Source organism: Alexandromys fortis, unplaced genomic scaffold, assembly GCF_014885135.2.
Source record: "Alexandromys fortis isolate MF-2015 unplaced genomic scaffold, M_Fortis_MF-2015_v1.1 scaffold_24, whole genome shotgun sequence".
Taxonomy (NCBI): Eukaryota; Metazoa; Chordata; class Mammalia; order Rodentia; family Cricetidae; genus Alexandromys; species Alexandromys fortis.
In genome coordinates this window covers 3,390,251-3,407,585 of record NW_026067906.1, presented here as the reverse complement: position 1 = coordinate 3,407,585, position 17,335 = coordinate 3,390,251, and the positions used below count along the sequence as shown (strand labels likewise).

Sequence of the window (17,335 nt, the reverse complement as noted above, 5' to 3'; positions counted from 1 at the left end):
ATGTGCAGATGTTTGTGTGTGGGTGTGGACATGTAAGTTCAGATGCTCACTAAGGCTAGAGGGGTTGGGTTTTCCTGAAGCTGGAGTCTCAGGCACTTAACAGCCTGATGTGAGTGGTAGGTACCAAACTGAAGTCCTGTGAGTGCAACCCATGCTTTAAATTGCTCAGCCACTCCAACAACTCCTCCTTTTGACATCTTCTTTAGTTTCCCTTACTTAGCTCTATTGAGTTTTCTGCTTCATTCTAGTAGCTCTTGCACAGATCATAAAAACCCGGAGACAGGAATTGGGGTTCAAGCTGAAGATCAGAAAAGCAAAATGGCCAGCCACTTGCTCTTACATCTACCTCAGACCGAAATGGGCAATCCTGCCTCCACTAATCCTCAGAATGAGACTAAGCCTGAGACGTGTCTCTTCCCATCTTATATTCCTCTCTAGTGATTAAAGGCGTGCACCACCACTGCCCGGCCTCAATGGCTGACTAGTGTGGCTGCTGGAATTAAAGGTGTGTGCCACCACTGCCTGGCCTGTGTGGCTAACTAGTGTGGCTGCCTTGCCCCGTGATCTTCAGGCAAGCTTTGTTTATTAAAACACAAATAACATACCACTATGATTAGCCTATGAGATATCTTTATATACCATCTACCAAAGATTGGATGATTCTTCTTGTACCATGCAGTTTTACTTTCCTCCTAGCTGTGTAGGTAATTGAAGCATCATTACCATACTATTAGTCCATAAATTTTGTATATTAATGGTATCCATAATTACTATGAATTTTGCTTGCCTTTATTCTCAGAACATTGAATAAAGCCTACATTGCAGCCACTGCACTACTCCTTTGGCTATGTATCATGCTCTACCCATGTGAACTCTAAGCACACACATGGATCTCACAAGTTTCATCTCAGCATTTCTGTTTCCATAGTAAACTATGTAAATAGTTTTAAATATGTCCGGTCTAAAAAATGTCCATTCTAAAGTATATCCTTATATTCTAGTGCCTTCTCTCCTAAACAAAATACAAATACTACTGCGGTGTTTGTTTTGAAACAGGATTATGCTCTAGCCAAATAAAACTTGAAGAACATTTCTAATACATAAACAAAGTCAAACTGCTGTGGTTTTATAATATGTTAGCGGACAGGGAAGTCGTATAGTCTTTTGTCTCATTTCTAGAAGTATTTCCATAAAACATTCCTTTCCCAATAGTTACCTGAACAAATGTCTATGAACTGGAGTGTTTTGGATTTTTGGTGGGTTATTTTTCTGATTATAACTCATTCTGTTTCACTTGTGTTTAAGGTGAATAAAAACAATGCAAAATTATGGAATAATGTGGGCCATGCTCTGGAAAATGAGAAAAACTTTGAGAGAGCCTTGAAATACTTCTTGCAGGCTACCCATGTCCAGCCAGGTAAACAGTGTTCGCTAATAAATTGCGGAGTAGCTTATTTTCTAAGGCTGTATTAAAATCGTAGTTGTTAGATGGCACTAATGTATACATTACGTGCAGTGGGAGACGTGCAGTTGATTAAGCTGAGTTCAAGGGAGTAGAAGAAGAATTATGAAGACAGCAAAGGAAAAGAAAATTAAAGGGTGTTGCAAATTCAGAGCTGTGGTGCTAGGCAAAAAGAAGGTGACAGAATGACAGCTTCATTTCTTGGAGAAACAAGGCAGATGTCCAGTGTATTCAGGGCAGTTGAGAAAAGAACTGATGCAGCTGAGTAAAGAGTGGGGGATAGCCTGAAATCGCCTTCTGTGTGCTTCTGTTTCCACCGTGAAAAGGTAAAATCACCAGTAGACAGGGAAGGAAAGGACTGTTTGAGATGTATGAAGGAGAGAATGCAAACTGGTCATGTAGATGGTGCTTCACACACTACAGTGTGCATTTAAATCTAGAGACCTTATTCTGGTGCGGATTTATATGTACCTGAAATTGTACATTTTGTAAAATTGTACAATTTTGTAATCCCATAATTTATCCACATGAAGCAGAGCCAGGCAGCTAGAAAAACATCAATTGCCAAACAGCATTAGCACCCTGCTTGAGATTAGTAATAACTGAAAATTAAATCTGTTGATGTAGTTAAATGGTTTTCTCCTCTTTCCAGCTAAGGTGATGATCTATCTTGTAGGCATGAATTACTCCGTTACTAAGGCTTAGAATTCTTTTCATTTTGCTTTACTAAGGAAGAAAGGCTAAGGGATTGATGTTTATAATCTAAATTGATTCTAAAGGGATGGGAGGAAAGTGACAAGATCAAACATACCTGAAGAAATGTTGGTATCTGAATAGCATATATTTGGAACCGCAGTAATTTTCAGAAGAGTGCTACTGAATTTCAAGTATGCAGAATTGTTTTACCATATGTTATATCCAACTACCAATACCACCAGATAGCATCATTCTATCCCAGTCTAAGATTCACAGAATGATCCTCACATATTAACCATGAATGGGGTCAGTGGTTGGCACTGCCTCATTTTTCTATGTTTGTAAAATTGTGTGCTTTGAACACAGAATGTATTTCTTTTCTCTTCCCTTCTGTCTTCTACCATAATGTAATTCTGTTATGTACACTACTTGTCTTTTATAACCTGTTTCCTATGGCCTCTTTTCCAAACATCTTCCCTTATAACTAAGCAAAAGCACTTAATTGTAGACCCCTTAATTTTCTTTCGTATATTTCCTGCAAGATACATACACACACTTATTTCTTGTCTTATATTTACTAATTTCGTTCTTAGTATGTTTGAAATACTGGTTTATTGAAGATAGGGAGCTTCCTTGTAGCAACATAAGCATCTAATTCATGTTTTACACTGGGATCATCTTATTGTCCTGTACACAAGCAAAATGCATTAAATGTAGTAAATCTAATTCAATTCTTTTTGAAGTCTTAGATTTTTATTCCAGAATTTTTATCTTCTTAAAAACTTCTTTGCTGCATTGCATGTTTGTGCACACGAGCTGTGGCAGTCACACAACAACCAGGAGAGTCAATTCTCTCCTTCAGTCTCGTGCAAGGGAAAGAATTCAGGGTGCCAGGCCTGCTGGGTGCCTTTACAAAATGCGCCATCTTGCCAGCTCAAGTTATCACTTTTCTATCAAACACTTAAGGTTGAAGCCTCCTCACTTTTGTCTTTCTCACTTCTGTGTTGGAGTAGTGATTTCTGTTTCATTATTTTTGTAACCACTAAATCAAGTGCGTGTGTGAGATTTTTTGAGTGGTGAGTTTTCTTATGTGAGTGGTGTACTGTATCACAGGATGTTGCAGGGGTAAGCACTCAGTATTAAGTAACTCCCCCTTCACTTTTCACTATTTCTATTGTAAGCTTACATCATATATATATCGAATATGTCTTCATCGACATGTTCTGAAGTAGGTTTAATAAGCCATAGGCTAGGATGATAGATGATCAACATCATTTTATACTTTCTTTTGGATAAGCTCATAGACTTGAAACACTGAATACAAACAACATTTATAATGTGTTTTTTGTCTTCTTCCTATGTGACTATAGTCACTTGGCAGGTAGAATAATGTTATTTTATGACATTACTAGATACTACCAAAAGTAACAGAATGACCAAGGCCAGGTAAAAGAGGCAATTGTTTGGTGGTTAAAAGCTTAGACTCTGAAACAAGCTATGGTACCATGGGCCAACAATGTCAGCACTTAGGAGACTGGGCAACAGAAAGATCAAGAACTTGAGGCTTTGAAGCCTAATAGGCCAGGAGAAGCCTCAGCCGATTAAGGCACTTGTGAAATATATATATATATTTACAAATGCAGATAGACTGAGCTACGTTTTAAAAAAAAAATGCTTAGAACCTGATATCAAATAGACCTTATATAAAAATGAGTTCAATCACAAAATCTACATACTAAATTTTGAAAAGTAATCAAGTCTCTTTTTGTATAGTATATGGTTAAATACTCATTTTCAAAACCTTAGGCCAGTGTCTAGCCCTTGATAATATTATAGGTAAATATAAGCTATATAAACAAATACATTGTTTTCAATGCAACTAGGAAATGAGAAGATAATTTAAAAGTGTGGGGTACAGTGACTATTCCTGCTTCCATTGCTGGATTGAATACTTGAATACAGAGAAACTTTTAGGTGACTTGATAATTGCGTTGAGCCTTTGGGTAGACAGTACTCGTAAGACAGCTTACAGCAGAAGAGGCTGCACACCTCATGAGAACCAGAGAGCAAAGAGAAGAACAGGAAAGGACCTAAGTTCAAATATTCCCTTCATGGCATACCTGCACTGACCTAATTTCTTCGACTAGTTATCTCTTAAATGTTCCACTACTTCTCAAGAGCACAAAGCCTGTATACATGACCTTTGATTCACAGTCCAGAACCAGTTTACGCCAGGTAGGAAGGCTAAAAGGAGAATAGGGTTCTGTGAGTTTAATTTTTAGGGGCCTCAGTTGCTTTGATTAGCCAACTCAAAATATACCAAAGATACACATTTATTGTAAGGTATAAAAGATATGTAAAAAATACATATAAATACACAACAAAAATATTTGTGAGTATTCATGTGTTTTTAAATACTTAGAATTTATAGATAAAATATAAAACATAAAAGTCATAGAAATTAGAATTAATAACTAGAGAATGGTTCTTGAGGAATTAAAATTCTTTGTAGGTATAAATCATTGAAGGTAATTTTGAGGAGTGCTGGCTGCCAAAAAAAACAAAAAACAATTCTTTAGAAATTTAAGTTTTCATGTTTTTATGTATTTGTATCCATAACACCATTGCCACCAAGATAATGGAAATATCCATCAGTCTCCCAAATCTTCCTATCCTTTTGTAATATTTTCTAACAAATAAAACAGAATTGATTTTAATTGTTATATATTTCTTTGTTTTTTCTCAAATTGTATATGGACAAAATCATCCTCTATAGACCTATTTTTTTCAGTATTTCTTGCAGTAATTATTTTGATACTCATCAATGTTCATAAATTTCATTAAAAAATATTTTTGTTTGGCTGAGTAACACTTCTTCATGTGGCTATTACGACTTTGTCCATTCATTTATATGTTCACAGATTGTTGGATTATTTGCACTTCAGGACAGAAGCAAAATTGTTAGGAACATCCAGTTCTCAAAACTTACTCCTGGCAGTTTTTATAGAGTACACTCAGTTGAAACATAATGAACATCACATAGCAAGATCTTAGGACTGTTGCTCTCCTCCTAGGGGAATGCCCAAGGTATATATGCTTGGCCCCTATGTGTCCTGGGAGTTGCACTCAGAAAACTACTGTTCCACAATTGCAAAATCATCGGTATTGCAGGCAAGTAGCAATCATAATTGAAACCGTGTCATGTCTGTTAGATATTGGTGTTGAGTAAAAGCTGTTTGATTGAAGGTCTCCCTTCCCTTCATCTTTATTCAAAACCTTTGAAATAATTATTAGGCTTATGTTGTTCTTAAACTATTGTGTAATTAGTCCTCATCTTTCTTGAAGATGCATATTTATACGCCCTCTAAATAAATTTACTATTCATTTTATTTTCCATATCAGAAAATGAGATAGAAATTTTTGACATTCTGGTATTAGCATAATATTATAAATTTTCTTTAATTCTCATGTATCATCATTTTAAAAAGAACAACCATAACATCTTTTATCAACCTACCAATCAAACATTCCACTCTGATCACATGCACAAAATTTTCTTTTAATTACAAGTTTTTTCATTTCTTAGCTGTAACTCTAACATGGTGCACATGTGTTAATTATAATTTAACCCATGTCCTAATTATAGGAATTACCAAGATCATTTTCACTGATAGAGTTGAGCTGTATTTTCTCAAAATTGTGAGATTAAGGAAATAAAAACGTTTGTGGTATGCTGTAGTAGAATGTAGTGGGGAAAGTTCCTTGTCTTTATCTCTCTTCCTTCACCCTCAAAGATGTGGTCGAAGTTTCCCGAGTTTCATGGGCTTTGTGTCCTTGCAGTGCTCTGAGTCATTGTGTAGTGTTCCATGAGTGCTGTCGGTTGGGAGTTCTACAGGTTGTTTCAGAACTTCAGAAAGAGCAGGGCTAGTCTGCTTGCCCATTCTCTTACTTGTTGCTGACGACCTACCTTCTCAACAGCTATAATGAAAACTGCCTAGTATATTTGTCAATAAATGCTTTGTTTTGTTTTGTTCTGTTTTAGATGATATTGGTGCCCACATGAATGTAGGAAGAACTTACAAAAATTTAAACAGAACTAGAGAAGCAGAAGAATCTTATATGTTGGCTAAATCACTAATGCCTCAAGTAAGTTACCTTATTTACTGCATCATGTCCATAGGACTAAGAATTACCTATTCTTTTTTTTTTTAAAGGTAAGGTTTTATATTCAACAACCGCACACCGTACACCGGGACCATTTTGGAGTCCTGGCCTCCAGCTGCTCTTCCCTGCTAGAGATTTTTACTTTCCTTCTGATTTGAGTTACTAAAGGCTGTGTCAAAGTTGCTTACCAGCTCTGCTTCACGAGCACGTGTTGCCTTGGCCTTGAGGATCAAAGGATAAGGTTTTCACCTGTTGGCCCACTTGACTGTTGGGTATATAAGCCTCCATGGTGCTATTGAATAAGGGGTTTCTTACCAGTAACTAGAAGTCTATCTCTCTGTCTTTGTGTGTCTTTATATGTTTTAACCTCCAGCCCCTTGCCTGAAGCTGGCGAACTGTATGGTAGCATAAAGAGCGCACACAGGCGTTGTGCGCTGCACATTACAATCAATGTTATCATTTAATTTAAGCATTGCTTGCATTTAATTTAATTTCTTTATGAAAGAATTACCTATTCTTAAGTACTTAATTCATTGATATTAAACTATAGTATATCTCTCAGCCTTCTGTTCCTCACTAGTCATAATTTCTTGCTCCATTAATTTTTTTAAATGCTTTGTATAGTTCACATGTAAATGCTGAGTCTTAGAACTTAAATATCTGATGCTGATTATAAATTGCTATAGTTGACCAAATGAAGAGAATTGTATTTGTGTACTCTAAACAGTGAGTTCAGAATTGCTCCTGTCGGAGACATTAAAACAAGTGGTGAAACAGCAGCTACTCGGGCTGGAGAGATGGCTCAGAGGTTAAAAGAACTGACTGCTGTTCCGGAGGTCCTGAGTTCAGTTCCCAGCAACCACATGATGGCTCACACCCATCTATAATGAGATCTGGTGCCCAGAACACTGTATACATAATCAATAAAAAAATTTAAAAAAAAAACAGCAGCTACTCCCATCTCCGCTGCTTTGTTGTGCTAACCAGTTGTTGCAGGTACGGGTGTAAGGTCATTGGATATATGGTACAAAAGATCCATATTTATATCGTGTATAATACTGGAATTTCAGTTAGAGTGTTTTACTTTTTTTTTGGCATCATGTAATCTTTTTATTTTTCTCAAGTCAACATGTAATAGAATTATGCTTCTCACACCCAAATAGCACTTTACCTTTTAACTTTACAAAACAAGTGAGGTTTTAGCATGACTCTGAAATAAAGCTAGCTGCCCTATTGTTGCAGCCAAGAAATAACTTTCTTGACAGCACTAGAGCTAACAGAGCTGGACGGAAATGAGTTTTATCTTGTGTTGGACAGTACGAGATCCTGACCTCTTAAAGCTCTGATTTATCTAACTTAATATAAGAGAAGTGTAAGCAGAAAGCCAGGAAAATTCATAGCTGGCACAAATGAAAACAACATAAGTCTTTCAGTGTCAAAAAATGTATTTATATTTTTAGGTACTTCTAAGTGCTTGCTTCTCTTTGGGTTTTTTTGTTGATGCTGTTGCTTTGTTTAGTTTTGTTTTTCATGGGCTCTCTGTGTAGACAAGCTGGCCTCTAACTCCCAGAAATCCATTTGCCCCTCTAGTGCTGGGATTAAAGGCATGTGCATCCATGCCCTGCTTTCTTTTTATATTTTTATGGTTTGTTTTATCAGCCCAACCTTAGGTTCTGTGTTATTTGAAGGGAGCCAGTAGGCGAACTTGTTATTTTTATTTGCAACTGTACTATCAAACATACAAACATGTTTTTCTCTTAAACAGATTATCCCTGGTAAAAAATATGCAGCCAGAATTGCCCCAAATCACCTAAATGTGTATATCAATCTGGCCAACCTCATCCGAGCAAATGAGTCCCGCCTGGAGGAGGCGGATCAGCTCTATCGACAGGCAATAAGCATGAGGCCGGACTTCAAGCAGGCTTACATTAGCAGGTATCATAGTTTACTTTAGCAGCACCACTGTAAAATTGAAGTTATATCTGTCTACATGTATGTTTCAACAAAATTACCAGTCAAACTTAAGTAGTTTGAAATTGACAAAGGAATCATTACACTAGCTAAAGGAGTTCTAGAATTAGCTACGTATTAGATCCATTTGTGTCTTGTAAACATTATCAGTCTCAATCAGTCTCTGTCACTGTCACCTTTACCACAAAGCAGACTTTTTGGTTGACAGTAAAGGAAAAAACTGATATCATGTTAATATTTTTGTATATTATCTTATAAATGTTATTACCTTTATACTTAAGAGACACTGTGTGTTAAACTTTGTTTTATATACTAACCATGAAGATCACCCTAATTTATATCATTGTTTCTCTGAGGAAAGTATATTCTGAATTTAACTTTTTGAGGTTAAAAGATTAAAATCAATTCCTAAACTGGAATTTTTTTTTTTCCATATCCAGCCCTCAGTTTATTCCATAAAGACCCTCAGTGATCTCTGCATAAAAATAACACCTTGGTCTCGTGCCCAGAAGTTGCTGTATTCATCTTAATGAAAATAACCTCACAAATTTTAAGCAAAATGACTTTTTTAAGTTCTCTAACTCAAAATGGAACCATACTAGAAAGACTATAGATAACCTGGCCAAGTCTCGTGTGTTCCTGAAAGTGACCTGCAGGTGGCATAAGTACTCTCCAAACCAACCATTTGGAAAATCTTTTTTTTTTTTTTGATTTTCGAGACAGGGTTTCTTCATAGCTTTTGGTTCCTGTCCTTGTAGAAGACCAGGCTGGCCTCGAACTCACAGAGATCCGCCTGCAGAAATTCTTTTTTTTTTTTTTTTAAATAGTCATTTAGAAGTGTACTTTGAAGGAGACTAAGTTAATATAATATACGAAGAGAGATTTCTAAGACTTAGATTTAAAGACCCCAAATTCCCAGTAACTGCCATATTTTTTCAGGTGTTTCAGTATCGTCTGATTGACTAATCTGCCACTGTAGCTAGCTGCTCTGTTGTTATGCAGTTAGTTGTCTCCCTTCTGTGATTCAGTTTTGAACACATTTTCTGTCACCCTGCCTTGATTACTTCTCTACAGTTGTCATCCAAAGTCAGATATGCACTTTTTTATATAGTATTAAAATATATGAGAGTTCAGATTTGAGACTAGTTTCACAGAATGATTTTTTAACAGAGACTTTTTAAGAGTATAAGGTAAAGAAAATAAAGCCATTGTGTGGGAAGGCTTAAATCTAGTCCAAAGTGGTATTTATGAAGTGGCCTAGTAAGACTGTAAGCAAACCTTATCTGTTTACTTACCACAGGGGAGAGCTGCTTTTAAAAATGAATAAACCTCTCAAAGCAAAAGAGGCATACCTTAAAGCGCTAGAGCTGGACAGAAACAACGCAGATCTCTGGTACAACTTGGCAATTGTTTATATTGAACTTAAAGAACCAAATGAAGCTCTGAAGAACTTTAATCGGGCTTTGGAACTAAATCCCAAGCATAAACTAGCATTATTCAATTCTGCTATTTTAATGCAGGAATCGGGTAAGTTTCCTGAAACTATGTCTATAGTTAGTCAATTAGAATATAGCAAAAGCCATAACAAACATTTTCAGAAAGGCAAATCATAATAAAGTTGTGTATGTACATCAGACAACTTATAGTGATATTGAAAATCCTTGACATAAAGTCCTTCCAAGTGACACAAACAGTGTATGTGACAGTATTTCTTGCTCATTTTTCTAGAGGGTGTTAAAACTTTTCATATACTCTAGCAACTAGCACCTAACTCGTGTACAATATTATTTTATTTATATAATCATAATAAAACTTCTTGTATAGTAAGTATACAGTCCAAATAGTGCAGCAGTTGTGAGGGGGGTGGTTTGTGACCATATTCGAGGATCCCAGGTCATTATCATATATTTAATCTCATGTTAGTTTACTCTGCCATTCAAGAAAGTTCTTTGTGTATCTTTATGTTAGTTAGAGTTTCTGTTGCTGTGAAGAGACATCATGACTACAGCAGCTTTTATAAAGGAAAACATTTAATTTGTGTGGCTTACAGTTTCAGAGGTTGAATCCATTATCATCATGGCAGGAAACACGGTGCAAGCAGGCAGGCGTGGTCCTAGAGAAGGAGCTGAGAGCTCTGCATCTTGAAGTAAACTGTGACACTGGGTGTAACTTAAACATAGGGATCTCAAAGCCCACTTCCTCCAACACAGTCACAATTACCCTAGCAAGGTCAAACTTCCTAATAGTGAGGTTCCCTTTAGGGGTCATTTTCTTTCAAACACAATTTTTATATATATTTAGTTTGTTTTTTGAATGTTATTGTAATTTCTTGTATTTCCTCTAATGTAGTAAACTAAGATCAATCACAATAGATCTGTCTTTGAACCATATTTTATCTAGGGATATTTTTCTTCATAAGATAGCATAAATGATTTATAATAACAATTTTTATGTTGAAAATCACTCCTTTATATATTCTATGTATGTGTTGAATGTATTTCTTTAAACTTTTGCAGAAGTAAAGAAACATAAAATTAGAACTTTTTGTAACTTAAATGGAGTTTGATGTCCCAATCTTCTATTTGGTAAGCTAGAGAATTAGGCCAGAAGGACTTAGTCAGTACTCGGAATTAATATAGCTAATAGACAGTAACTTGTCTAAGAGCTGATCCTATTGATCTATTTTCAGATTTTCTTTATTAATCATTCAGTCAGTTAAAACAATATAAGGAAGTCTTTATGTTTGATATTTAATAAGTACAAATTTGAAAACAAGTATTTTAGAATCTTAATAATTATGAAAGTCACTCATTATCCAACACAAGCTCTCATCTAAATGTATGAACATGAAGAACATTAAAAACTTATTTCAGTGTTTGTTTTTCAAAACCTCATAGTTTTATACTAAATAGTGTAATTTTACTATGAAACTTTCTAATTTTTTTTAGCTAACATACCAGGAATTCTGACTGGGATATTTATAGTTATTAAAACACTTGCTGATCTTTTATATAAGTTATATGTACATGTACATGTGTGTCCTATAATTTCATAGAAAATTCAGTAAATTAACCAAGAGAAATTAAAGAACTTGTTTGATGTATAAACTCAAAGTATTAGCAGAATTGTGCTTGAATACACATCTTTGGAAATCCTGTGTCTTAAACTCTCATCTATTCTTCCTCTCTAATGTTCTGTTAAATTCCAAACTAAGGAAATTTCTCCTCTTGGCTTCCAAAGTGCTGATTGACAAAGAAACAAACCTATCATTTGAGTGTTTCAAGCTCATTGTCTTTCCTATAAAGAAAGATGTATTGGATTTCTACTTTTTTATTTAGATACAGAAATAATTTGCTTTGTTGTTATATTTTGTAATAGCGTAACATAACAAAACACCTGAAAACGATTCACTCATTGATATTAAAAATAAAATGACTTTCAGGTGAAGTTAAACTGAGACCTGAAGCTAGAAAACGGCTCCTAAACTACATAAACGAAGAGCCACAAGATGCCAATGGCTATTTCAATTTGGGCATGCTTGCCATGGATGACAAAAAGGATTCTGAAGCTGAGATTTGGATGAAGAAAGCCATCAAATTACAACCTGACTTTAGAAGTGCTTTGTTTAACCTGGCTCTCCTGTATTCACAGACTGCTAAGGAGTTAAAGGCACTGCCAATTTTAGAAGAGCTGCTCAGGTATTACCCTGACCATACCAAGGGTCTCATTTTAAAAGGAGATATTCTAATGAATCAAAAGAAGGACATACCTGGAGCCAAAAAGTGTTTTGAAAAGATACTGGAAATGGATCCAAGCAACGTGCAAGGAAAGCACAACCTGTGTGTTGTGTACTTTGAAGAGAAGGACTTACTGAAAGCTGAAAGATGCCTGGTGGAAGCATTGGCATTAGCGCCTCATGAGGAGTATATTCAACGCCATTTGAGTATAGTCAGGGATAAAATTTCCTCTTCTGGTATTGTGGAGCAGCCAGTGTCCCCAGCAGATATGACTTCAGGTACAGAAGAAAAAGATGAAATCCTTTCTGAGAAAGTAAAAGAAATCAAAAGTGAACCCAATCCAGCACAACTCATAAAAACAAGTGATCATAAAAACTCGAAATCCAACAAGCAATCAACAGAAAGTGCAGACAAAGAGGCTCCCCATAAAACAACAAAAGACATCAAAGAAATTGAGAAGAAAAGAGTTGCTGCTTTGAAAAGGCTAGAAGAGATTGAACGCATTTTAAATGGAGAATAATGCTGTTCTCTATCAAAGACTTCCATTCTGTATCGTGTGTTTGCTAATACTGGAAACTGAAAAATAAGAATATATACTGTATAAGATCCTCCTTATAGGATCAAAACAAGATTTTCATTGAAGACCTATCTGCCCCAGGATATATGTTTTATAAGATATGGCACAGATTTGCTGACTATAGTAGAAATCTTAAATTCCAGGTGAAAAACTTGAAACTTTTACTATAGAAAGAAAAGGGCGTGGGATTTTTTTTTGAGATGGGGGATGGGCGTGGGCTGGCAGGTCCATCTACTAATCTGAATTGAAATAATATGGGATGTCAAAGATGAACCCTTGGAGATGAATCCAGTATATCCTGGATTTTGTGAATTCCCATTTATGAGCTCTCCTATAATTTTTTCTTTACCTCTTGGATCCAGGAATGGATTGATATTCGTTGAAGACGTTCCTTTTCCTTCAGTAGTTTTTCTCTTAACCCAAGGGACATTGTACTACAAGTGCATACTGTTTATGCGTTTTTTAATTGAGGTTTAGAAGGAATGGTGGATAAAACATCTTAAAATAAATCATGCATCACTCATATAACAGATAAATTGTGACATAATAGCTTAGGAATGCATTTACATAACTGCAGACTTGTCCTCAACCTCACTCTAAAATTAGGCAGGTAGTTTTAGCTGTATTCCTAGTGGTGCTCACTAACACTGTATTTTCTGTTTTACACAGAGTATTCTAACACTAACACTATATTTTCTGTTTTACACAGAGTATTCTAACATGAGCTACATAATCATGACTACTCATTGACTTTTGCTCCCCAAAGTGTTCTGTTTCTTGACATATTGTCATCCTGAAAAGTCCCAGTCATTCTAATTCTAAGTTTTAGAATAATTATAGTAATGTCTTTCACCTTAGACTCTCTGGTCTTAAATCAGTTTTCTGTTTCTCAAGTCACACCTTGATCATTCTTAGGTATCTAAGCCACTACAGTCAGTGTAACTGAACACAAAACAATGTGACATTTATTTTTAAACACTAACTTCTTAATTATCTTGTGGAATATATTTTTATTATTATTTATTTTAACTACTGATCTTTCATAATTTCCCTTAGTTAACTTTAGTTAAAAGTTCCCTTGAGTTAACTAATCTCTAATTATGTATGACTTAGAAACTATGCTTCTGTAATGTTGCTAAGAAATCTTTTATAAATAGGTCACAAGAAACATGTTCTGCATTAAAGACCCATTCCTTTTAGTTTCCCAGAGGATCTGACATAGTTTTTTTTTTTTTAAGATAATTTAATGCCAGCACTGATGCCAGTGGGTGTTAATTCTTGACCCAGGAGATTTTGTTAAACATCAAAGCAATATTTCAATGCTTAGAGTATAGCTGTGTGACTTCAGATATGAAGTGGAGAATACCTCATATACTTTCACTTGAAGTTGTTTTGCTCTATTATATCCCTAGAAAAAGGGTTTGCTTGTAAGCACTACAGTTAGAATTCCAGGTAAGCAGCTGCAGTAAGTTAAGGTAAAAGGAAATCTATGACAGCAGGCATAGTAAAAGTAGAGCTGTCTTAGTAAACTCACACAGCTGATTGAGTGGCAAAGATAAATATTAGTATTATCCAATCATTTTATAGAAAAATCCTTTTATTACCATTCATAATAATGTCCGTCACAAAGAAAATACTCTTACTTGAATTTTAATTTATTTAAATCACATCCATCTTGAGTAGCAATTATTAATTATTACCAATCAATGATGCTCAACCTCATTTCATAGTAGAATCCTATGGGAACTTTCCCACCCATCCCATAACAGTTAAATATAATTTCTAGGCAATTGAACCAGACTTCAGTTTTGCCAAACTTCTTCAGGTGATTCTGATTTGTACTTAGAGTGAAGTCTACTGGTCTAAATTAGTTCACGAAAGTCTCTATTTCTCCTGTGTTAACTTTGTAAATTAGTGTTGCAACCCAATTAAATTTTATTTAAACTATTCAGACAAGGAAAAGTAATGGATACCACCCACCCTCAGCTGCCTCAGAGCTGTCTTTTAGAAGTGGGAATCTGAACATTGTTCAGCTCAATCTACTGTCCCATGTTTTTAGCTCTAAGACATCTGAATCAGGAAAACAGGACTTATCACAGATTGTGTTCTGAGGAAAGGATGGAGTTTTCATTTTTGATGTTTTATAAATCTCCTGCGCAGAAGTTCTAGCAAAGCTTTGACAATCTTCAAGGAGCAGTGTCGTATCGCCTCCTTCACTGCTTCTCAGGAAGTAGAGTCAAATTCTGAATTGCTTCTATAGTTGTTTTTGTTTCCCTGTTAATTGAAATTGGGAATTTTCTAATTTTTCTAGTGAGTAGCCCCAACCTACCAACCTACCTACCAACCCTTCCTCTTTGAGGCTGGGCTTTATAATGTTGCCCAAATAGGTCTTGAACTCAGAGGCTCAAGTGATCCTGGCCCAACTACCTGTGAGACTGGGACCACAGGCATGCACATCCTTGCCCAGCCCCAGTGAGTGACTTTCTGAAGTCGATGACTTAGAGAATAAAGTAACTAAATATATCACTTTGTTTAACAGTTTTATGTTTACTGTTATGTAAGTATTTGGTATGTGAATTATGCAAGTCTAATAAAACCTTAAGCCTTTCTTTTACATCTGAGTTCTCAATTTCATGTTATAGAATGCTTCAAAGATGCTTTAATGAAAACTATTAAGAATATATAGATTTCTATGTCAATTTATACTTCAAAAATTCATATATTTGTCATATTTATTTTTTATATGCATGACCAAATGATATTTAAAATGAGCCCTCAAAATATCTGGTAACTATTAAAACTTATCACCCATTCATATTAAGGGTTCATTCAAAAGTAGTTTAAAATTGTATGCAATTTATATTACTATGCTGTTTGTGTGTAGCACATTTCTAAATATTCATTATTAAATTGTTAATTTTTAAAACTTTCAACCTGATTGCCTTTTGATGTTAAAAATGAAATGCAAAGTTTTTATATAACAGGTCTGCCTGCAGAAGGAAATGATTGAATTGACATGTAATTTGTTAGAAGTTACATTTGAAAATTATATATTATAAATTAATTCCTGATAATGATACACTCCTAACTATTGGTGACAGAAGCCAAAATAAAAAAATAAAAATGCTAAACTCAAACTTGGAATTTTATGTAAAGTTTATGTCTGCATCTGTCCAGGTTATCACCCTCACTGTAACATAGAGTAAGTTGTTTATCTTGTTTCCTCAGTCTTCTGGTATGCAAATTATTTCTTAAGGTTTTTTTTTTCTTCAAAGAGTGTCATTACTTATATTGCACAGAAAAATTTTAAGTGGTTGGGAAACAGATTTAGTTTTTACATTAAACACAAGTCTTACGCTCTATTGGGTAAATGCAGCTTGACTTATATACATGCCAGCATAAATATCAGTGATATCCTAACAGCAAACAAATGATTTAACGCTAATGCTTATGCAGAGATTACCTAAAGAAAATGACATGCTGGGGTAAATTTAAATTTAAATGAAAACTATGCTTAAAATAGCAATACTGTATTACCTTGCTCTTTAACAGATATCAGGGATAATTCAAAAAAAGTGTCATGACTATATGGAAACAAATTCTTTACACTTTATCAAAACCCTCTGTGTCTATAATGTAGCTATTTCCCATCAAAATGAGTTTATATTCTATAAGGGTTTGGTGCCTTTCTATTTCTGCTTGAATAAAGTAGATCTCAAAAATCATACTTTATCTTTTCTTAAAGACTTAAAGTAATCAGAACTCAGTAACCTTTGCCTTTATCTCTTCCATGCTCTTAGTTTGAGTTATCGAAGGAGTGACTAAACAAAACTAATTGTGAAAGAAGAGGTAGATTTTGCTAGCGATCTCAAAGGTCAAATGAGCTAATTCCCTTGTACATTATAGACAGCAAAGAACTATTTCAGTGGCCAGGAGTTTCTTTAGTTATTTTCTAACAAGTAAGAATTGTCTCAGAAAGTTTTCTGGCTACAACAAGCCCAGCTCTGACCATGGTGCAGATATTGATGCATTATGCCAGGCCGGATGGCTGACCTTGGGATAGAGTCCAAGTTTCAAGTCTCCAATCCATGAATCCAGTTGTCCACTGGACACCACTTCTGCACATCGTCACATACACACCCTCTTCCAAACCAATGGCTAGTGGGTAAATTTAAGAATGCTAAATCCAAGAATAAGGAATCTATACAATGTTAATGTGAGGCAGAAAGGGAGAGCGCTAGCCACTTTTTTTTTTTTCCCCACCAGGACAAATGCCTGAGGAAGAACAAGAAAGAAAGGATTGATCTTAGGATTTCACAAGTTTCAGCCAATCAAAGGAAAGGTAGGAATTCCTGAGCAAAACCATGGTGGCCAGGAAACAGTGGGAGAGGATGCTTAGACTTTATGGGTTCTTTCTTTCCCCGTTTTCATCAATCCAGTATGGTGTCACCCATATTCAAAGGACTCCATAATTATGTCCTTAATGTGTCTTCTCTGGAAATCTGTATGCTTTACTAATCTAACTTCTCAATCCAGTAAGTAAGATTAGCAATCATAGGGGGTTAGTCCAAAGAAAGTCCAAAGGAATAAGAAAGGTTGCTGCTGGTTTATTCAAAACATTGACAAAGTTTAAGATGTTAATCTGCTGGGATAAACATTAGGAGTCATGTAAAAAGCTAGTATTGCAAGAGAAAGTATCATTTTAATCCATCAGCAGGAAAAACTAGT

General features: G+C 35.2%; 1 protein-coding gene across 2 annotated transcripts in view; it reads left to right on the top strand.

Moving 5' to 3' along the window:
- The window catches only part of Tmtc3 (transmembrane O-mannosyltransferase targeting cadherins 3), a 46,377-nt gene extending 30,045 nt beyond the window's left edge, over positions 1–16,332 (top strand). For both annotated transcript variants that reach the window (XM_050135471.1, XM_050135472.1), the window contains exons 10-14: positions 1,306–1,417; positions 6,201–6,304; positions 8,088–8,257; positions 9,594–9,820; positions 11,736–16,332. In XM_050135471.1, coding sequence (XP_049991428.1) covers positions 1,306–1,417; positions 6,201–6,304; positions 8,088–8,257; positions 9,594–9,820; positions 11,736–12,550 — 1,428 coding nt within the window. In that variant the 3' untranslated portion in view covers positions 12,551–16,332. The remainder of the gene's footprint in view (positions 1–1,305; positions 1,418–6,200; positions 6,305–8,087; positions 8,258–9,593; positions 9,821–11,735) is intronic.
- Positions 16,333–17,335: the final 1,003 nt, after the last annotated feature.